The 21774-nt window shown below is 37.9% G+C and overlaps 8 protein-coding genes across 8 annotated transcripts; 6 read left to right on the top strand and 2 right to left on the bottom strand. All coding sequences in view use genetic code 12, as the record gives it.

Annotated features, from left to right (window-relative positions):
- Positions 1-1111: 1111 nt before the first annotated feature.
- CANMA_004176 (uncharacterized protein) lies at positions 1112-3142 on the top strand (the record flags this gene model as incomplete). The annotated part of the gene is made up of 2 exons (XM_051816426.1): positions 1112-1763; positions 2787-3142. 2 exons carry the CDS (start codon positions 1112-1114, stop codon positions 3140-3142), a joined length of 1008 nt encoding a protein of 335 aa, XP_051670212.1.
- A 1580-nt stretch (positions 3143-4722) lies between these two features.
- Positions 4723-6363, top strand: PDI1 (protein disulfide isomerase; the record flags this gene model as incomplete). Its single annotated transcript, XM_051816427.1, has 1 exon — positions 4723-6363. The coding sequence occupies one exon, from the start codon at positions 4723-4725 to the stop codon at positions 6361-6363; it is 1641 nt and encodes a 546-aa protein (XP_051670213.1).
- A 64-nt stretch (positions 6364-6427) lies between these two features.
- Positions 6428-8539, bottom strand: CANMA_004178 (glucose-induced degradation complex subunit; the record flags this gene model as incomplete). The annotated part of the gene is made up of 1 exon (XM_051816428.1): positions 6428-8539. One exon carries the CDS (start codon positions 8537-8539, stop codon positions 6428-6430), a length of 2112 nt encoding a protein of 703 aa, XP_051670214.1.
- A 4633-nt stretch (positions 8540-13172) lies between these two features.
- ZCF29 (Zcf29p) lies at positions 13173-16292 on the top strand (the record flags this gene model as incomplete). The annotated part of the gene is made up of 1 exon (XM_051816429.1): positions 13173-16292. The coding sequence occupies one exon, from the start codon at positions 13173-13175 to the stop codon at positions 16290-16292; it is 3120 nt and encodes a 1039-aa protein (XP_051670215.1).
- A 424-nt stretch (positions 16293-16716) lies between these two features.
- CANMA_004180 (uncharacterized protein) lies at positions 16717-17415 on the bottom strand (the record flags this gene model as incomplete). The annotated part of the gene is made up of 1 exon (XM_051816430.1): positions 16717-17415. One exon carries the CDS (start codon positions 17413-17415, stop codon positions 16717-16719), a length of 699 nt encoding a protein of 232 aa, XP_051670216.1.
- A 1181-nt stretch (positions 17416-18596) lies between these two features.
- Positions 18597-19448, top strand: CANMA_004181 (uncharacterized protein; the record flags this gene model as incomplete). The annotated part of the gene is made up of 1 exon (XM_051816431.1): positions 18597-19448. The coding sequence occupies one exon, from the start codon at positions 18597-18599 to the stop codon at positions 19446-19448; it is 852 nt and encodes a 283-aa protein (XP_051670217.1).
- A 556-nt stretch (positions 19449-20004) lies between these two features.
- HHO1 (histone) lies at positions 20005-20730 on the top strand (the record flags this gene model as incomplete). The annotated part of the gene is made up of 3 exons (XM_051816432.1): positions 20005-20056; positions 20241-20289; positions 20352-20730. The coding sequence occupies 3 exons, from the start codon at positions 20005-20007 to the stop codon at positions 20728-20730; spliced, it is 480 nt and encodes a 159-aa protein (XP_051670218.1).
- Positions 20731-21178: 448 nt separating this feature from the next.
- DFR1 (dihydrofolate reductase) lies at positions 21179-21763 on the top strand (the record flags this gene model as incomplete). The annotated part of the gene is made up of 1 exon (XM_051816433.1): positions 21179-21763. The coding sequence occupies one exon, from the start codon at positions 21179-21181 to the stop codon at positions 21761-21763; it is 585 nt and encodes a 194-aa protein (XP_051670219.1).
- Between the last annotated feature and the right edge of the window lie 11 nt (positions 21764-21774).

Consider the following 21774-nt stretch of genomic DNA (forward strand, 5'->3'; position numbering starts at 1 on the left):
AGAACTGATCAGGGCAAGAAAGGTTGGTAAAAGAAAAAAAAAAAATTTTCCTGTCTCTGTATAAAAATATCTTGACCTGGTTTTTAAAAAGGAAAACACAAGCTAATGGAATATGATCTTGATCTCTTATGAGTTTGTTGCACTTCCTTTATGACTGAATGGGAGTGTAGTTGGTCGAATAACTTAAGTAGCTCCTAAAATAAGGGGGTGATCTCTTTGACTGAAGTATAACTTGTGAGTTCAAAGTTTGATAGAAAAAAAATTTTTCTCTTTGTCTCTCTCAGTTTTTTATAAACCAGACGAAAAAAAAAAATTTTTTTTTCACAGTTCGTCTTAATTTGGTAGCGTTTGCTGATACATTAAAAGTGACTTCAGTATCTTTAAGTTTAGTCCAGGAACAAAACCTTTTTGTCAGGTTGTGATATCTGGAAGTGCTTCTTTCTTTTATTTATCCACTCCCCCTATGATTGGAAGCCAGTTTTCCTGTTTTCTTTTTGTGAAATTGGAAGGCTGAAGTAAATCTTTTTAGGGCTATATTTTGACGAGTGTAATTAATGTGCAATTCTGCATTGATTTCAAAACACCTAAATAAATGGATCCATACTAACGCTGCATGAAAAGAGAGCCATTTTTAGGCAATTCATAAACTGAAAGGCAACGGCAACTGGTAGTAGCCCTTGATAATACACTAGATACCCATAATTGAAATTAATATAGCTTAAAGTACTCTCGTCGTAAATCAAGTAGTAATATCACCCCATGTTGTATATTTCAAGTTTATTAACCGCAGAGTCCATCCCTTATCGTTTCAAGTGCAACTTTTCAGGTTCCGAAACACAGCATTGTTTGATTGGTACCCTCGGCACGTGAGCCGCACATAAACTTTCGTTTTCACTCTTGAGCGTATTTACCCCATACAGAGAAAAAAAAATCAAAAAGAAAAACATGGTATCGGACGAGAGACAAAAGCAAACAGAGCTGCAAGGAAATCATCAAGTACAATATATTACTTCCCCTGTGCTATCATCAATCACAGAATCAAAACTTTCAAGGCTTCAACTAAGTAAGCCATCATACTCCAACTATCAAACTATAACCCCTTCCACCCACAATGACGATACTTTCAGATCCTTTATATCGTCCACTTTTGGAAATAATTAGATCGGCCAGAAATGGTGTCGTATACGGCGGTAAGTTGCGGTTCTCACATGCACTAGTCATAAACTTGTTATATCGTTCTGGTCCACTAGGTCCGCGTATGAAGTCGGTTTTGGAAGCAACTAAAGACCATGCTGAAGTTTTGGCTTCATTTGCCATAATCTATAAAATAGCAGTCAAGATCCTACAACATGACGCCTTTTTAGGACCTAAGAACACGCAATTACCGAAATTCATTGCTGGATGCTTAGGATCATGGATAGTTTATTCTGGTCATTTCAATTTGTTTCACGGCGGAATCACTCATCAAATCACATTGTACTGTTTTTCAAGAGTCTTGATAGCTGTAGGCAAGATTCTCTTGGATAATTATCTCGGCTGCTTCCAACCAAGTTTCACCAATTTTGCTGGCGATCAAATAACTTATCGTGATTTGACTCTGCATCAACAAAAGAAGTTGAAAAATATGATTTACAATAGACTGTGGAAATATTTCGCAATATTGGTGTGGGGGTTGGTGATGTTGATCTATGATTACAGGCCACAGTACTTACAGAGCTCATTAAGGCACTCAATGGCATACATTTACGATGTCGAGATGGATAGTTGGTCAACTTGGAAGGATTTCTTTGGGTTTTGAACAAACAGGTAAACAACTGTACACCCTGCAATTCACAAACATGCCCCTCTTTTCTTTTTCTAGCATACATAGCCCTATTGAGTATACATGTGAATTGTTCCAGAACCATGAGGGAAGAAAAATCATTCATGTAAGTCTTGAAAGAGCCTGGTGTGTTATATTATGGAGTTTCAATGTCGCTCATCTCAAAAGAAAAATGCTTATACATTTTGAGTCAAACTTATGTCACCTCCTTCGGAGGATCCATATCGGACAAACAATTTAGGGGGCTTTCTTTTTCTTTCATATTTGTTTTTATTAGGCTTTCCTTGATTTCGAAGGTTTGAATTCTTGTTTCCAACTATATAACAAATCAGTATTGTCCACTATGAAAACAGCACCGTATGGATAAACGAGTTGTGATTCGGTGCTGAACTCAACTACACACTCAACTCTTTATTTTTGTGCCTTTAGTGGGCCCATGCACCTACCTAATTCAATATAATTGAGAGAATCAACAAGCTGGTTAGGAATACTTGAAAAATATCAGCTATATTCATTTGGGTTTGTTTTACTAATTTTCGTTCTATTTGGTATAAATGCATTGATTCAAAGTTTTTTAATGATCTTATTGGGTCTGTCAAAGCAGAGACGCAAATGTTGAAAGATTAGTTGGAGTACATGAAAGCAGACAACAACCATCAAGTTTGTGTAGTTGATGAGGGGCAAATAAACTAGTTTATAGCTGATCATTCTGTTGTAACTATAATATATTGTTGACGAATTTACCAGGCCACCCTTTTAGTATACTTTTGCTAATTGAGATTTGCTTTTTGAATTCAATCTCTACTTACTTGTTATTCCGAATAGTTTCCAATTCCAGTGAATGGTTTTGTTCTTACCCAATTTGTCGCAACAGAACTCGAAATTGTTTATGTATAACTTCAAGGAGTCGATGTAAAGGATATAAGACATTAATATTTATAATGAGGTTCTGCATCCGCTTTAGTACGCCCATTGAAACCTTATAATCCTCTCAAAGTGCACAGTGATGATAATAATTCATCCCCAGAGCGTACAACATCCCAGTACGAACTAATGAGAATCAAAAATGGAATTGGCTGCACCACATCTGCAACTCGGCCATTGGCCCCTGAGAAATCGAAACCAAAACTACTGACAGACCGATGCAGTGAACATACATGCATTAACAGAGGTAAAACACAGCCTATTATCAACACAGAGGATTCATTTGATTCGGAACTTTACAATTATGATCCCCCAAAAGCTTCTATTGTGTTTGTTCTCGATATCGAGTTGGTCACGAGTGACAATGCTGCAATTGAAATGTTCCAGTTGAAGTGAAGCTATTATCGTTAAAACCTGATTCTGGGTTGATTATATTCTATCCTACATTGATGTTATTTGTTGGATTGCTTTATCTACATTGTAAGTGCAGTATGCAAACTGATATTATCGACTGATGCTGAGCATAGTGTCAATGCAGCTAAACGGACTGTAGAGAAGGCCATGAGCTAAGATTTTGTGTTTAACACTGGTTTATTAAATCTTTTGATTGATACTGAGTTTGCTCGAGAAAAACAACATTGTTGCTATTACTAATATACAGCGAAATTCGTACAATAAAACAAAATGAGGGCAGTTTACCGAAGCTCAACATCAAAAAAATCACTACCCATAGCCAAGCTTAGTAAGAAAGTTCAAGATTGAGACTTTTGGGATCACTTTTTATATAGAATTGAATCAGATCCAAGGCAATAAGAGTACAAGTTAGGAAATATTAGTAATATTTTATTCAATATATAGCAGTACTATTGCACCTCTATTCCAACTCTATTATTCATTGTTTGAGAAGGATTGTTTCACTCATACCAGTATCTTTAGTTTCTATGGCCAATATTTGAATTTATGATCAGAATATGATTTTTCAACGTTTCTTCCATATTAAAAACGTATTGATATAACAACCCCTTTTACCTACTCTTTATCCCAATCAAATATCCACATAATGCAAAGAGCTCCAAAAACGGGGACTACCCAGGAAAGCGATTGCATTATTTTTGCAAGATAGTAGTGTTTCATAAACATTTTATGGTTTTTATCCAGATTACCCCTAATTGTTTCACGACCTAAATGCAATACCGACAACAACAACTTTTGCAAGAGATTATATGATGTTCCTGTACCTAGCAAAAGTTGTGGTGATAAAAACTTAAATGTGTGATATATTTTTATAAGATAATCAAAAAAACAAAAAAAGGGCACAATGGACTCTAACTTTTGGCTACGTTATATTCTTCTATTGAATTTTTTTGCCTTCTATTTTATGCACGTATGTTCTTCTTTTGCAATTTCCAATTTATGTATAGACGTCTTTGCGACATTGGCTGCAAAAATCAAAACTCTTATGTCGCGTCATTTGAATTAACAAAATAAAATGGTTAAAGAGAGACGTGTCTGGTTGTACAAAAAAAAAAAGAAAAAAAAAGGATTACGTTGTTGTTGTTGTTGTTAACACGCTGTCAAACTTTTTGGTAATGATTACACTACCACTTCCTCTCAATCCACACGACACATCGACACATCTAAGAAGAGTACCAATGGCTTCATTGAAAATGGGACAGTTGTAGAAATGACCCCTATAAGCTCTTATTCAGCTACTGGTTTTAAATTGGCCATAGAACATATGTGCTGCTGCACCTTTATTTGCCACCTAAAGTTTTTAATTTTCAATCAATCTTAGTCCCAACACGGACACCGAAGCCAAAAGAAAAAAAATTAAAAAAAAAAAAAGGGAGAGAGAGACAGACAGACAAATTATAAATCAATCAATCCACCAGCATAAATTTTAATTTTCACTTCTTTTTCCACTTTACAGATTCATTAAACAATAACAACAACCCACCTGCCACTATAGACTAACAATGCAATTCTGGAAATACTCAACTAGTGCATTGGCCACTCTCCTTGCAGTTGTATCAATCACCAATGCCAGTGGCCCAACTGACGGTGAAGCTACTGCTGATCCCAACTCCGCCGTTGTCAAGTTGACCACTGATAACTTTGCCACATTCCTTGAGGAAAATCCTTTGGTTTTAACTGAATTCTTTGCCCCATGGTGTGGATACTGTAAAATGTTGGGACCAGAATTTTCCAAAGCTGCTGACACCTTGAACGAGTCTCATCCAAATATCAAGTTGGCCCAAGTCGATTGTACTGAAGACCAAGATTTGTGTGCTGAACACGGAATCAAAGGCTACCCAACATTGAAGATTATCAGAGATGGTGCATCAAAAGCTGCTGAAGATTACCAAGGCCCAAGAGAACACCAAGGTATCGTTGATTACATGGTCAAGCAATCCTTGCCATCTGTCCAAGTGCCTGAATCATGGGAGGATTTGGAAAAGTTGATCAAAGAACAAACTAAGCCATACATTTTGAAAGTCAATGGTGCTGCTGATGACATCTTTGAAAAGATTGCCAGTACAAAGAGAAACGATTTTACGTTTATTGATGTTGGTAAAGATTACTTGAAGCAGTTGGGTAAAGTAATAAATCAAGATTTGAAAAAGGCTTCCTACTTGGTTGTTCACCCAGGTGAAGTTGTTGAAGCTATTAAATATGATGGTAAAGCAGATTTGGACAAGTTGACTGAATTTATCTCCGTTGAAACCTTGCCATACTTTGGTGAGATTAGCAGAGATACTTATATGGCTTACATGACGTCGACTTTACCACTTGCTTACTATTTCTACAAGACTCCAGAGCAAAGAGAATCCATTGCTGCTGACTTGAGCAAGTTGGGTAAAAAATTTAGAGGTAAATTAAACATTGTTGGTTTGGATGCCAATTTGTATGGAAGACACGCCGAAGCAATTTCAATGGATCCTGAAATTGTTCCATTGTTTGCTATTCAACAAGTTGCTGAAAATAAAAAGTTTGGTGTCAACCAAACTGAACACCCAGATGGTCCTTCATTCAAGGTGATTGAAAAGTTTGTCTCTGATTTCTTTGACAACAAGTTGCTGCCAATCGTCAAGTCTGAACCATTACCTACCGAAGAAGAAAAATCGGCCAACCCAGTTGTCAAATTGGTTGCACACAACTACGATGAGATTTTGAAGGACACCAATAAGGATGTCTTTGTTAAATACTACGCTCCTTGGTGTGGCCACTGTAAGAAATTGGCACCAACTTGGGAAGAATTGGCTGAAATCTTTGGATCAAATAAGGACGACGCCCAAGTTGTCATTGCTGATGTTGACCACACTGCTAACGATGTTGATGTTCCATTTGAAATTCAAGGATACCCAACTTTGTTATTGTACCCAGCCAATGGTGAAATTGACGAAAAAACTGGCTTGAGAAAGCCAACTGTTTTCGAAGGTCAAAGAGAATTGAATACCTTGCTTGATTTTGTTAAAGAAAAGGGTGCTTTGGGTGTTGATGGTGCTTCATTGCAAGAAAAATTGAAGGAAGATAAGGAAGCTCTTGATGAAGCTGCTGAAGAACTCAAAGAAAAAGTTGCTGAGGAGAAGGAAAAAGTCGAACACGATGAATTGTAAGGTAGTTGTGTAAGAATTAAAAAATAAGAGTATACAGTAGCTAATAAGATGTAAAGATTCTCTCTCATGTTCCCCATATTTTCACCAACTTGTCGTCACCGACACTTCCCCATAACTTGCCATAGTCATTACTTCTCACCACCAGTCCATGCAAGTTCCAATCAACAGCATTGCATAAATCAACATGGGCCTTGACTCGGGTGATCAACTGTCCCGTGTGCAACTTCCAAAAGTAAACATATCCATCATCAGACCCGCTCAATACCAACTCCTCTTCGCCCAGATCTTCGTTCAAGTACCCAAATGAGCTACGGACGATGTATGTGCTTTGACTGTGTCCGATATATTTGCGATACAAGATTGGTGGGTTATTATGCAACAACGGTGAAATGTCCCACACTTGCAACTCTTCAGGAGCAGAATTGATCAAGACATATTTGCCATTGGATGATACTGAACACGAAGTAAGCCGTCCTCGCAAGTTTATACATGCTAGTTTTCTGGTGGTTGATTCATCATTAAATACATCAGGGATGCGATAAAAAAGAAGCTTCTTGTCGTTGTTGGCTGTAATGAGGAACCTGCCATCGGGAGTAACGGCCAAGTCATTGATGCGATTGAATGGATTTTCAGTAAATGATGATTTGAAATCGGCATCGAGCATCGATACGTCATCCTTTCTGGTACCATCATCATCAATAATCGCTTCATCTTCGCCATTAATTGCTGCTGCTGCTGCTACCCCATCGCCATTGCTTGTGGCATCATGAGAACGACGTGTGCTACTTGGGTTTCCTCTAGACGGATCTCCTCGGTAAAGGACTCCGTACTGATCCCTATCATGGTGGGTCTTTTCCTCATCGTCGTCTTCCAAATTGCCATAAAAGTCAAAAATCTCTACTCCATGACAATCAAACACTTTTAATGCTTTATCGGGCGAGCCAATGATAAACTGTGGTGTTGACGAACTAACTGACGTCTCCTTTGTATATGGAAGAAACTCACATGACCATGTCTTTATGTCCTGGCCCAAGGTAAAACATGTCATTAATTTAATATCATGACTGGCATTGGCTTCGCTTCTAGTGATGCGTTTGCGATGAATATCACCCACAGCCCATATACGAATCACAGTATCTAAACAGCAGCTGACCAAGTATTGTTCTTTGGGGTCCCAACAGCAATAAATGACGGCTTTTGTCTTTCCACTTGATGGCTTTGTCGAAAAGGGCACAAATGCAGCTGAGTCGGCGGCGTTTGTTGGTTCCAAGATTTTAATCCGTTGGAAATTTTCATAAACATTGTACAAAATCAATCGGCCATCAAGCGAGCCCGTGACGAGGAATTTGCCCAGCGGTGAGAATTTCAAAAACCATACTTCGTCCAAGTGATCCGTTAGTGTGTAATGGAGTTTTGTCACGTTGAAATTGTTGGTGGTTGGCGATTTCTGATGATCCAGCGATGCCATTGCTTTCTTCCATTCTTGTCGGTTTCTTGGTGGTAGGTATAGTGGCGATTGTGATTGTTGGTATTTGACTGATTGGTCAATGATTGTAGATAAAGCAGGCACATGTGTTGGTGAATTGAATACAAGATGGGAGTTTTTAAACACTTTTTTGAAAATGGCATCTTGCACTTCTTGAATGTTGTCGTCGACTCCTGGTAAACTGAAAAAGAGTTTGTGTAGTGGTATATACTCATTTGTTAGTAGCTCAGCTTCATTTTCGTAGTTTAACCGGTCCAATATTTGAGCATCATACAATTCCCGTATTGAGTCTATATTAATAATATCCAACAAGGGTAATAACTTGTCCCACAAGTATGAAAACTCGTTGTCGCTTTTATGATTATGATAATAGTCCATTCTTCGCACCATATACAAAATGGAGTTGATTACTGATTTGTGGTCCTCGCCAATGTAATTTGTAATATGTATAAACTCCTCGTGTCCGTCACTCAAAATCAGGACAAGGTAATCGTCAATAGAACAATAGTTATTCGTGCGTAATGCATTATGGAACCAGCTAAGAAGCACCGGTATATCCTGGTCGTTCTCTTGTTGTACTTGTGTCCTGTACTCGTGAAGCAAATCTGATGATAGTTTATCGTACCCCAATTGTCGTAATGTTTTAATCATTACTTGGACTTGGAAGTCGGGACTATTTGTAATTGCCATGTTGTGACTCATTGTTAAAGCTGTAGAGTGGGAATATTGTGATACAATAGTTGAAAATACGGCTGAGACTGATTGATTGGTTTCTCTCTGGTTTGTTGTTGCAAAAAAAGTAAATTATGAGGGGATTTGTAACTATCGAGTAATTAATTGGTTCGGATTTTGCGCTTGCACGGTTTTTATTAGCAAAAGTACTGTTGACTGCCTAATTGGGAACTATATTGCGATAAGAGCTGTTTCCTGGTGAGAATACGCGCTTACGTAACTTCAACACACAAAGGTCTGCCCCAAATTTTTAAGCCACACAAAGGTTTTAAATATAACAGTTCTAAATATAAATATTATCAGTGAAAAAATAGGTGAAATGCCGTGCCGGTTAAGCAGTAGCTTTTGTTTCCTTATCAGCAATGGTTAACCCCATCTCCACATACGGCAAAGGGCAACTGAACTAAAGAAAAGAAAAAAGAAAAAAGAAAAAAGAAGAAAGGCTATACAAACAATAGAACCCCTATTCGAACGTATTCAACGCTGTAAGTGAAGTGATCTTCTCTTTTCCTCAAAACCGGATCAATTGCATTCTTCTGTGAATCAAAGAACAAAAAGAAGAACAATGTGTAATTTTTAGAGGAAATTTTGCATTAATCTGAGGTGGAGATCACATTATTAGCAGAATTTTATTCTACTTTGTTGGAATATAGAAACGAAATAGCTATAAAACACCCTAGGAACTCGATTCAAGCTTCTATGATTAATCGAGAGAGGTGCAATAGTTCCATTGAAGGAACCGGCTAGGTGTGGTGGTAAACTTGAGTAACAACACACAAAAATTTCAGAATTGTCTTTGCTCCCCAATTGGGTACCATTTACGAAAGTACGCGAACAATTTTTGTTTTTCTTCGATTTGCAGTTTTATTAATTTTCCGGGCCCATTTTTGCATACGTCTTGTTGTTGCTTAACTCTTCCTATTGTTTGTTTAGATTCTTGTCTATTCTATTTAGACAAAGTGGAGAAATATGTAGTAGAAAAAAAGTCAATAGGGTGTCGATGAAACAAGTGAACATTAAAATAACAATGCATATGATTCTCGGACAAATTAGTTTCTCTAAATATCATCAAACGTATGAAAATCCTTTTACCGAAACTATGTTCAAACTATACGTCCAATTCCTTTTACCTCTAAACGAGAACAAAAGGAGAACGCAACAACTCATTTGAACGACAAAACCACGACTACGTACGCTGTCCAGAAAGTTAATCTTTTTCCTAAACCATTGTAGGATGAATCCCTATTTTTAGAATATTGATTATTAATCAAGTATTAGTTACGTTTAAACTTTATCTTATTGTTTTAGGATTCTATGGTTAGCTGAGAGAAAAACAATGAGGTCTGCTGAAAAGGGGATAATTTGCGAAAGGTAAAAAAACAACAGGGCCATTGCATGAAGGAGTCTTTCTGGTTTCTATGCAATTGAGAATTGAGATGGTACAAGTTTACTGTTGGGGTGGGATCCTTTGAGACTGATGTAGCCTCAATTGACCCCCATTGACTTGAAAACGTGGGCACTTGCAAAGTAGGCAAAACAAATTACAATTCGAAAAGTCGTTTAGAGCTAGAACTTTATCCAAGAGCTATGGATTCACTTTTCATCAATTATCATAACCATTTCAATGTTGTTGTTATTGTTTATGTTTTTTTTCTTTTTGTTTTGAAACTAAAATTAGTCACCAACCCTATCTGCATGTGCTCCTACTTATCTTGGGTCGTGTGAAGCGGTGCAAATACCCCTAACACCTAAGAGAAAAATCAAAGGCTTGAGATTAACCTTGCTAGTTGTACGAGGCATCAATAAGCAGTAAAGGAAACTGTGGTTAACAGCTTAAAACCATGATCAACGTTAGTAAAAAAGAGTGCGACTTGGTCACTATTTGCTGCAAGGGGCAATATATTTTTAATGTCGGAGATGAATCTCCGTTAACCGCTATCTGAAAAACGGCTTTTACTGTCTATTATTTTCGATTTTTTCTTTACTTACTTACACGTCACTAACCCTGCATCATTCTGATAATTGACATGATTACTAATGCTTTTCTCGTTACCAGTTGCCAATATTGTCACTACTTGCTGTGTATCCTCTTTCGTTATTTCAGGGCCAGAAGTTGGGTTATAGCTTGGTTTCAAGCACATTGAGCACATCGCTGACGGACAAGCAGCAGATACGTAACCAAAAACAAAAAAAAAAGTGTGGTTCATGTGGTGGCTTTGAAAGCGGAATTTGTTTACTCATTATGGTTTTGGAAAGTTCTCTATTGTTTATTGTTTAATGTTGTTCCGTAAACGTATCATTTGAACCAGGCATTGATACCACGTATTCTATTACAGAAAAGAAACGAACAGCACATTCTGCTTTGTATCAACTGTGTTCGACAAGTGTAGTAGCAAGGGCAATGTTGCTATGGTATCCTGGCTTAATGGAAGGTTTGTAGACAATGCCCCACACAATTCCTAAAATGCTGTACATTTTTCTTCGTAGAATTTCGGTATTACCTAAGCGGTTACCAGAATTCGTTCCGATCAGTTTTGTGTGACAAGAGGAAAATCTATCCTATTGTTCTACTCTTCTTTGTTAGCAGAGACAATCTACTTTTGTGGAAACCATTTACAAAAGGTGAATGACCTTTTGAAGGGCAAAGTAGGAATCCAGAACTAAGTTTAGTTTATAGCATGAGAGGCACGAAAGGAGAAACGGTACGCGTTTGCTTCACAGTTTAGAGAGTGGTTTGAGCGCCACATCTCTTTTTGACGTTGAAGGCTTATACCGACACGGTAATACCTTCTAACCCCTTCAAGAATCAAAGTGTGATTGGTTTTCAATCATACACCGCTCGGTACTATCGGACTCTTTGCTTTAGTGGAGTAGATCGGACATTTACTAATTGGGTCGTAACTCCGTATAACCTAACGCATGCACCTCGAAAAATTTAAACTTTGGTATTTTCTTTTTTTCTTTCTTTTTTGTACGAGGTTCTCTCTACCACGGTCTGAATTGTTTAATGACACACAGTCAACAACATACTTACATATATTCATAGTATATACACTCTCATTGTTAGCGAGGCACAATGTAATTATCAATATCTTTCGTATTGAACTAAACAAAGGCTGGGATAACGGAACCTATGGCACTTTTTGTGTGACGGCCTACCAGCCTTTTCCTTCTTCTTTGTTTACCAAAAATGAGCCCTATTTTGCCATGAGTCACACACCCACCAATCAGTCTCACTATTTTGTTTACTATTCTCCAATCAACAATGGAGTAACAGGAATTCAAAAACAGCTAAAGCACAGCCGCTTTTCTGCAAATGCTTTTATCGAATCAATCGTTTATAGCAATAGGGTTTTTTATTATTTTTTTAGCTTTTGTTCTGTTTCGTTTCTTTTTAAGACTCTTTTAAAGAAGAAAAACCAAAAACGTGTAAAAGGTTTTGGTACGTATGGAAGAAGTTTACTAAAATAAAAAAAAGTCACAGTCTATTGTTTAATCTTAATAAGGCCTGGGTCACACATAATTGACTTAAAACGCCGTGTGGGTTGTGTTAGCATAAACAATAATATATTTGCACAGGGCAGTGTTTACAGTTGGCGGGGTTTGAAAATAGAGAGGAAAGACTCGGAGAACTAGAATCGTAAAAGGTCTAAAAGGTCTCTATCTATCGAGTATTATTCCTTAGAAGTAGATACACAAGCGACAACCTATTGTTATCAAATGTAGACAATGGACCTTGCTTGGTATTTAAAGGTTTTTTGGTTTATTGTTGAGAGACCAAATTGAGTATAAAATAAACTACAAATCCCCCCCTGTATTTGCAATTCTACATACACAAACCGAAAGCCTCAAATCAATTGCATAGACATACATTTCATTATCATTGTGTCTGTACAGGATTTATACAATTACACTTTAAATAGATATTCCACTTCAGAGTACATCGAGGCATAACACATATATATTTCCTTCATCGGTGTTCCAGTTTTGATACACTGAAATTTTGAGCTTCCTTTGCAAAACATCGAGCAGTCTAATCATCAATTGAGGTACAATACTAGTTATCTATCCAATCTTGCTTTAACTCCTTCAACTTCTTTCTTCCAATTTGATTGTGAAAGTTTCGTAATTTGAAAAAGGAAGAGACTAAGAAGAGCACAAAGTGGCAAACTAAAACCTAAATAATAAAATAAATAAAATAAGATAAATAAAAATAAAATAAAATAATAAAACAAAGAGGTTTTGGAATTTCACAAGGGTCACACTCAATACATCTCAAATATATATATATATATAAACAACCTCAAATCACTAACAAACGAAGGCAAATTACAACACACAAGCTATACACATACAGCCAAACCGTACAATTAGTTTGGCTTTCATTCAGTTTTGTGATTCATACGACAGAACTCATTGAAACAATATATATATATATATCCCCTCAACTCATCAAATCCCTTTATAACAACCAAACAGCCAAACAACTATATTAGCACATTGATTGATCTTTGCCTATTATTTCAACGCGTGTCTGCTAACGACCTATTCAAAACCCAAGGTGACACATTAAAATCAATTGAGTCTAGACATGGGAAAGGTACGCGCAAGAGTATCTAAAGTTTGTGATTTTTGCAAAAAGAGAAAGGTCAAGTGTGATTTGGGAAATCCTTGCTCAACGTGCGTAAAGTATAAAAGAAGTCCCTGTGTGTACTCAGAATTATTAGGTAATGAAGAAGCTGAAGATTATGAACCGAGGAAGAGAAAATTTAGCAACATGCAAAAGAGTGACGATGTAAAGGACAACATAATTGATGGCACAAGCACTATATTCACACCAAGGTCATCTTCTAATGAACAGCCGTTGCAGTCAAATGGATTCATGTCCAAGCCATTGACTCCAAGTGGTGCTAGTATTGACACGGTTCAGGATGAGTTGACATTTCTCAAACTGAAACTACAGTCCTTGGAACAGCATTTGAATACTCAGCAACCATATAAGCCTACTGAAGGTCAAGATTGGTCACAATCGCAGTTCCTGTTGCCACAACAAAACACCAGTACACATACCCTGCCGCAGCTAACCAAACAAACACCCGATGGTAGAAGTAATAGTGCCTATTCGCCATCCAATTCAGTTTTACTGCTGATTGATCCAATGGATCTATATGGCGTCAATCCTATCGAATCCGAAAATGACTGGATCAACCTTTCTGCTGGTTATAACCCCACATATAACAAAGAGCCTGTTAGTAGAAAACATTATGGTCCTTTGTCGTGGGTCACGTTGTTGAAAGTCGACAATGCAGTGGCTGCTATTTGGACTCAAATTGAACAAATAAAGAAACAGTATAAGTTACGGACTGATTCCCATTTTATTACCCCAGAGGTGGGCGAGACTTCAACAGAAATCGAGAAGGAGTTTTCCAAAAAGGCTTACAAAGACGATGGGGAGCATGACGTGAAACTATTCAGAGAGACCGAAGTTAAGGCCGGCTTCAAAAAAGCTGTTAACCCAGTAGAGTTGAATGAGAAGGCCAAGTCATTGGGCTTGTCGTTTTACAAAGGCGGGTTGGATGAGGAGTTGGAATTGGTAGAAAAGATTAGATTGGTATTGCCAAAGCAAGATGTTATTTGGAAGTTGTACAAGAGATATTTTACCCATTTATATGTTGCCATGCCATTGGTAGATGAAGCGGATTTGAAGGAGCAACTACAGAGGCTCATTGGTCCAGAAGACTACCAAGATGTCATGGTTACTGTCAAAGTTGAAAAGAAGTTGGACTTTGCCTATTTGGGTTTATTGTTGATTATGATTAGGTTCAGTTACGCGTCGCTATTCTCCCACGACTCGTCAATCAATGAAATCAACTTTCAAACAAAAAACCCGGAACCAAGAGCCCAGCTGATCAAGTTTTTGTTGAATAATCCCATCAATATTGACGTTATTGACGTAGCACAACTGTGTTTGAACCAATTCGACATAATGAGATGTGCAAACATGACAATCATGCAATTGGCCCTAATGACGAGGCTCTATCATTTGTATGCACCAGAGCTTGGCGATGGTGTTGATGGTGGCGATGCACAAGTGTTCAATGCAACATTGATTCAAATGGCAAGGTCACTAGGGCTTCACCGTGATCCCGATTTGTTTCCTGATGCATTCAAGAATGGAAAACAAAACAACTTGGCCAGGAAAATTTGGTACTATGTGTTGATTCTAGACTTTAACAATGCAATGCTTATTGGATCTACGGTAACGGCTGAGTTTAATTCCTTTGATACTAAATCACCTATCTATGTGCCTGGTTGTGAAAATGTCGAGGATTCCGAGGTTGAAAGGATTGCATGTTCATGTTATCCCAGCTTTGACTATGTTTACGAGCCAATGAGCGAAATGTTTGCCACAGTATTTAAAGTCAGAGGTGAGGTTAGTATGCTGGATTTGGCAAAACGCATAAATTTTATGGAATGTTATTTCAAAGATCAATACATTGATGTGGCGAGGCTGTATTGTCCTGTGAACGATAGAACAAATGAGACAATGCCAAGTACACTCAAGCTAAAGATATACTTTTCTGGTACTTTTTTTATGGCTTCAATGCATTTCCACATATTCAACTACTACGAAAAGAAGAAGAATTTAGACTTGGCCTACTACTACATGAAAAAGATTATCGTGCTTGTTGCATACGAGGTTATGCCCTGTTTTATCGAGTGCATCAGACACAAAAAGAATGTGTTTAAAAACTCAGCCGACATGATTGCCAGCCCCAGTTTCATCACGGTTGCTCATAAATCTTTGATTATGTTGTTCTCATTTTACCTCAGGCTTAAGTACTGGATCCATGATTTGCAAAAGCGATATGACCATAATACGAGAATGAAACTGTATGACACTGCTGATTATGCATACAAGACCAACTTTCAAAAATTGGTGCATTTGGCCGAGTTGATGGATAAATGTATCGGTCATTTCCGTGATGGAGTGGCCCGGCTATCGCAGAGGTATTATTACGCGTGGCGTGTGACAAAGGCACAAAATTTCCTCAAGCAACTGTTGGATGACAAATTTTTCGAAACTTATCTGCCCACGTTCACTACACCGCTTAATGTTGAGATGTTGAGTCAATTGGAACAGCTTTTAGAGATTTCGTTGAGCAAAGTGGAGCAAAGTAAGAATCAGCACAAGATGGAGAAGAAACGCAAATTAAATGATGCTAGTGGCAGGAAACAGAGTGATGAAATATCTATGGAAGAGGAATTGGAAAACAATGTCAATTCATTCATCAATGGTAATGTCAATTTAAGAAATCATGAAAATTCAGTCAGTTCGACTGGATCAACGACATCTGATAGTGAGTACAAGCCCAATGATCAGGTTGATAGCATTTGGTTACAGATGATGAATATGAAGAATAATGACGATCTTGCTGGTAAAATGTATGATCCGATCATGAGCCAGATGTATGGCGCCACCCCCTCTTTCCTTAATCAAATGGATGGTGGCAGTGGTGGTGGTGGGTTTAGTCCTAGTGTTCTTGGCGGACTTGCAGGTGCCAGTTTTTCGGCTGCTGGAGTTTCAGTCGGACCTGGTACTGGTACAGGAGGTGGCATTGGAGGTGGGGGATTCAACTCATTTGAAATGAACCATGGTGAGATGTTTGAGAATTTCCCTATTGATGAATTATTTAAGGATTTTGTCTAGTTTTGGTGGTGTTGGTGGAGATTGAATGTGTGTTAATTTTTTTTTTTTCATTACGAGTGTTTCATGTGTACATAAACTATTTTTCAATTCGGAGCTATCTTGTATATATTTATATTTTTGTATATATGTGAATTGAAATATAAGGGTAAATTTTATTTATATATTGAAAGCGTGTAGTCTGTATTTCAATTGATGAGTATGATGTGTGTTGGCAAGCCAATGCAATCTCGTATCCCCTTAACCTGTATGTACTGGTATAACAACAATATAATGCCTCTCTCATGCAAGGATGGGTCGCTGAATACTGCATTGCTATCGAACAAACCTCAGTTTCGATGAAGAAACCACCTGTGCATACGAATGCAGAGACACGTGAGTTCAATTTCACTCCCTCCCCCCCCCCTCCAGTATTTATTACATTCTATCAATCCAGCTCATTCTTTTCTTCAGAAACAAGCGCCCCTATTTCCTCTCTTAGAATAACTGCATGTGAGTCTTTAGTTTCAAGCAAAAGAGCATCCCATTTTGCCGACGTGATCGATTCACAATATACATTGTGCATAGTATACTGCTTTTGTATCACTGTCTCAACCTCTTGCCAATCTGTAATCTGCTGTGGGTTGAAATTGGCAACTAGTGTAATCATTTCCTTAAAGGCTTCACTAAAACCATCCCGAGGCTCAATAAGCAGTGTTGGTAAGTTTATAACATCCTGATGGAATTGAGGAACAGGTAAGTCCAAGTCGTGATCGTATATGTATGATTCAGCCTGTACGTTGTTGAATAACGTCTTGATAATGAATTCGAGTTGGGGTTGTGTGAATTTAATGCTGATTTTGTACCTGTATCGAGAATAGCTGTTTTTGCCATGTCCAACCTTGCCATTGCTTAGCTTCTTGACTTTGGCGTACTTGACGGTGTTGTGTGGAGAAATATAATGACCACCTCTTTGGTCTTTCTGCAAATTGGGTAGTTTCTGATACGACGGTTGGTCAAGATGGATAATGGCCTCACCGGTGTATCCGTTGAATTGCAACTTGTTTTGAAATGTGGGGTTTAAGTCAACTTGGTCTAGGGGGATTGCTTCAACGTAGGACCTGTAAGCATTCTTTTTCTGTCGCATTAGACCCATCAAGTCGTTCGTGGTTGATACTTCCCGAAGATAGGGTTTTGGAGTAAACTGTTTCGATGAATTGATGATGAGGCGTACAGTCGTGTAGTACGGATGCTTGCGAATGAATCTATCAAGTGTGGACAGATCATTTTCTGAAGAAAGTTTAATGAGATGTCCTTGTGGCATCTCTTAACGATGCTGAGTTTGTCATTGGAGATAATTTCAACTTCTGTTAGTTTTTCTTTTTTTTCTTTCGTGCCCCATTAGTTGCAAAAAATCGACCTCCAGGTTCAGTGGTATGGGGGACTCATGAAATAAAGTTGAGGCATGGAAAAATCGCTACATATATAGATCTCACTTGTGAAGCAGTTTAATACTATGCTGTTTTTTTGTTGAGGTTATTTGCAAAGTCCGATGTCTCGGAGTTACGTCTCAAGGCGGCTAAATCTTGGCCGAGCGGAGATGAGGGTCGGCCGGGGGAGTGTGTGTAGAAAGAAAAAAAAAAAGATTCGACAAGAAATTTGACCCAATGTCAAGTATGAAGAGGCGATGGGAAGGTGATCTGATTGTAAGAAAAGGTTTGTCTCGTTGCACTCATGTTTTTGCCGCTGGTGGTGCCACCTCTCATCCACCCGTTGCAGAATTCCGAGTAAGCTCAGTTCTCTATTTGATTCCAAACCCCAAAGTTAGGGTATTCAACCTACACACGTGGGTCAATTTTGGTTTTTTTTTTAGTTTTTCGCAAATTATCGGAATTGCTGAATTTCGTTAAATTTTCTCTTCACTTCTGTCTCTTAATATTACAATTACAATATAGATGCAACAATTTTTAAAAAAAAAATTAATGCTCATACGACATTTGTAAAAGTTGGCAGGTAAGGATAGATATATATATATATATATACTCACTTACCCTCTTACTCACTTACTGTTTATTATTACGAATACTTTGAACTATTGGGTTTATAAGTTGGCCAGAACATTTAAACATTTGACAATTTACTCAAAGAAACTTCAACTGTTTCACAGCTTTAATCCATAATTAGAAAATAGTCAAGACAATATCACTCCCAGCATTACTTCCGAAAGGATATCCATAGATTGCAACTTGAATAATAGCATACCATCAGCATTTTCCATTCGACTGAGACGCATAATCCACTCCTTGCGACAATTACTGACCCCAATCAATGGTTCAATTCAATTTTCAAGCGCCATGGGTGCCAATACTCAACAACTGTGTTAGTAACGAACTAGCAGCAACTGACAATAACCCACCATTCACTACTTTCCAATTGGCAACTATAGACTCCAAGACAGGATATCCACAAAATAGGACATTAATATACCGAGGTTGGCTATTTAATAATAAATCATCCAATGTAATTACATTCACCACCGACAAGAGAATGGAAAAGTATCAAGAGTTGTTGGACAACGATAAAGTAGAGGCAGTGTTCTGGTTTAGTCATATTCGAAAACAAATTAGATTCAGGGGGAATGTACGGTTGCTTGACTCTGAGCATCAACCTAGTATCGATTTGAATCATATAAATAGCGGTGAAGTGGTTCCTATTGAGCCCAATTCTAACGGTGATGGTCCTGCTGCTGCTGCTGCTGCTGCTGCTTCCACCCTATCTCGTGTTCAAAAGCAACCACTTCAAACGTCATTGTTATCTCCATCATTTGTTGAAAAAGATAGTACACAGGATGACCTAACGGCGGGTCAGTATACGCCGCCAACAGCAGAAGAGTGGCAACAAGAGTTAGATAGACAGTGGAATGGGTTATCTAAAGGATTAAAGACAACATTCAGGAAACCCGAGCCAAAGTCATTGTTGACTGAAGAAAAGGCCAAGTTGATTAGTAAGATACAACGAGGTGTTGATGGGAAAAAGGAAGAAGATGGATACAAGAATTTTGCAATAGGGACCTTATTTGTAAACTATGTTGATTATTATGAGCAGGATAAAGACAAGAGATTTGTTTATGAGTTGGACAATGAAAGTCATACTTGGACCGAGGAAGAAGTCTGTCCCTGAGAGACAGAAAGCATGGAGTGGAGTCTCGTTGTTTAAGCAGGCGTGAGGGTTGAGTTAGTGGAGTCTTGTAAAATAGATAGTATATAGAATTGAACAGACATTGACACTCTAGATAAAAGTGTGGCTCATAAACATAGTGTCGTGTGATTCTTGAGACAATATCGCATTGTAATAAAAATGACATTGTTTCACAATTTTGTTTTGAATCAAAGTGTCGTATACCAGCCAATGTCGCAGCTTTAGAATCAACGACAAAGAGGGTTATAATCTTCTGTAATTTATATTTTGTGTCATTCATAATTTATATTTTGTGTTTGTGTTTGCGTTTGTGTTTGTTTTTATTTTTGTTTTCTGTTGTTGTTGTTGTGATTTTGATGTTGTGATTTTGTCTTTGTTTTCTGTTGTGACTTCATTGAAGAAGAAAGGAGAGACAAATTACAAATTCCCACAATTTCAATATTTGATTTTTTTAGCCGTTAGATATACCTTTCCTTCTTTCTTTCCTTCTTTCTTTCTCGTATTCACTAACACTACAATCACTACTACAATATCAATAATGGCTACCGCAGCAACTGCATCTTCAGCTTCAAACGCAAAATCTTACAAAGGTATGTTGTCACCCTTTTCGAGTTTCGACTGGCTATTTTTTTTCTCTCCTCGGGGTCATTTGTTTTGGTTTTGTTCTATCCCATTGCCCAGACGCTGAAACCCAATTGTTCATGAACCATATAATTGACTACTAGTCGAATCGAAGCAAACATCTTTAGTCATGATACTAACAATGTTTTATAGTTATGATCAAGGAGGCTATCTCCACTTTGAAGGAAAGAAATGGATCATCGTATGTAAAATGCTACAGTTATCTGCAATTTATAAAGTGAGCAGTACTAACCTCGTCCTTAGCCGTCAAGCTCTTAAGAAGTACGTTCAAAGCAACAACGATATCAAAGGAAACAACTTCGACTCCTTGTTCAACAGCGCTTTGAAAAAGGGAGTTGACCTCGGTGAATTCCTCCAACCAAAAGGACCTTCAGGGCCAGTTAAGTTGAACAAGAAGGCAGCTGCAATCAAGGAAACCAAGGCAAAGAAGGAAGTTAAGAAACCAGCTAAGAAGGCTGCTGCACCAAAGAAGGTGACTAAAAAGACCCCTACCAAGGCTACCCCTACCAAGGCTACCACTACTAAGAAAGCTACCACCAAAAAGGCAACCACAGCAGCCAAGCCTGCTGCTAAAAAGACCAAGGCTGCTGCCCCAAAGAAGGCTAAGGTCGCTAAGAAATAAGAATTTATTTGTTAGTGTGCTTTTTGTGAGGACCACATCAAACAATTACATTTCTTTCTTTTAGTTTCAATTCAGTCGAATGGTGCTTGTTTTATTCTTAACTTTGTTTTAAATATCTTGACGTTTCTTGTTTTTTTAAATCTTAAATTTTGTGTTTGAGAAAGCCAGTTGTTGGCCAAAAGTGTAAGCAAATAATGTCAACGAAGTAATATCTCTAAATTAGAAGGGTTTCTATTTATGCTAAGAGCTAGTGCTAGAGTTTAGTATAGCGACAATTTGACAGTGGTAGGAAGGTATTCACGTTGAGGCAGAAGGATAATCGGCGGGCGAGGCGTTCGCCAAAAAAGCGCTCCCAAAACAGACCTTTTGTTTTTTTTTTTCTTTTGTTTTTTCTTTAGCTTTCCAGTTGGATCCTACTTCTACAAACCATAGGACAGCCATTCTCAGCATGTCGCAGCCAGTAGTAACCATTATCGTTGCTGCACTTAAACCTTTGTATGGGATAGGATATAAGGGTAGTCTTCCTTGGCGATTACGTAAAGAGATGGCCTATTTCAGACGGGTCACGACGCGTACGGTTGATCCATCGTTAAGAAACGCGGTAATTATGGGGAGGAAAACTTGGGAATCTATACCGTCCAAGTTCAGACCTTTGCCTAATAGGCTAAATGTCATATTATCCCGATCGTTTGAGAATAAAATAATTGACGATGACGTATTGCATGCAAAGTCGGTTCAAGATTCGTTACGACTTATAAAAGACAAGAACATTGAGCGAGTGTATGTCATTGGTGGTGCTGAGATATACAATGAGTTTATTAAAAGTGGATTAGTGGATAATGTTTTGTTGACCGAGATTGAAAATACCGAGGAGGAACAGCTTGAAATGGATACGTTTTTGAAATTTGATGCCGATCAATGGATTAAACTGTCTAAATCGGACTTAATTGAATTCACGGGAGAAGAAGCCATTGATGACGATATACAAGAAAACAAGTTTAGTTACAACTACACATTATGGCTGAAACAATAGACGTAGATATA

The sequence above is a fragment of the Candida margitis genome (genome assembly GCF_024628925.1).
Source record: "Candida margitis strain CBS 14175 chromosome Unknown scaffold47, whole genome shotgun sequence".
Classification (NCBI taxonomy): domain Eukaryota; kingdom Fungi; phylum Ascomycota; class Pichiomycetes; order Serinales; family Debaryomycetaceae; genus Lodderomyces; species Lodderomyces margitis.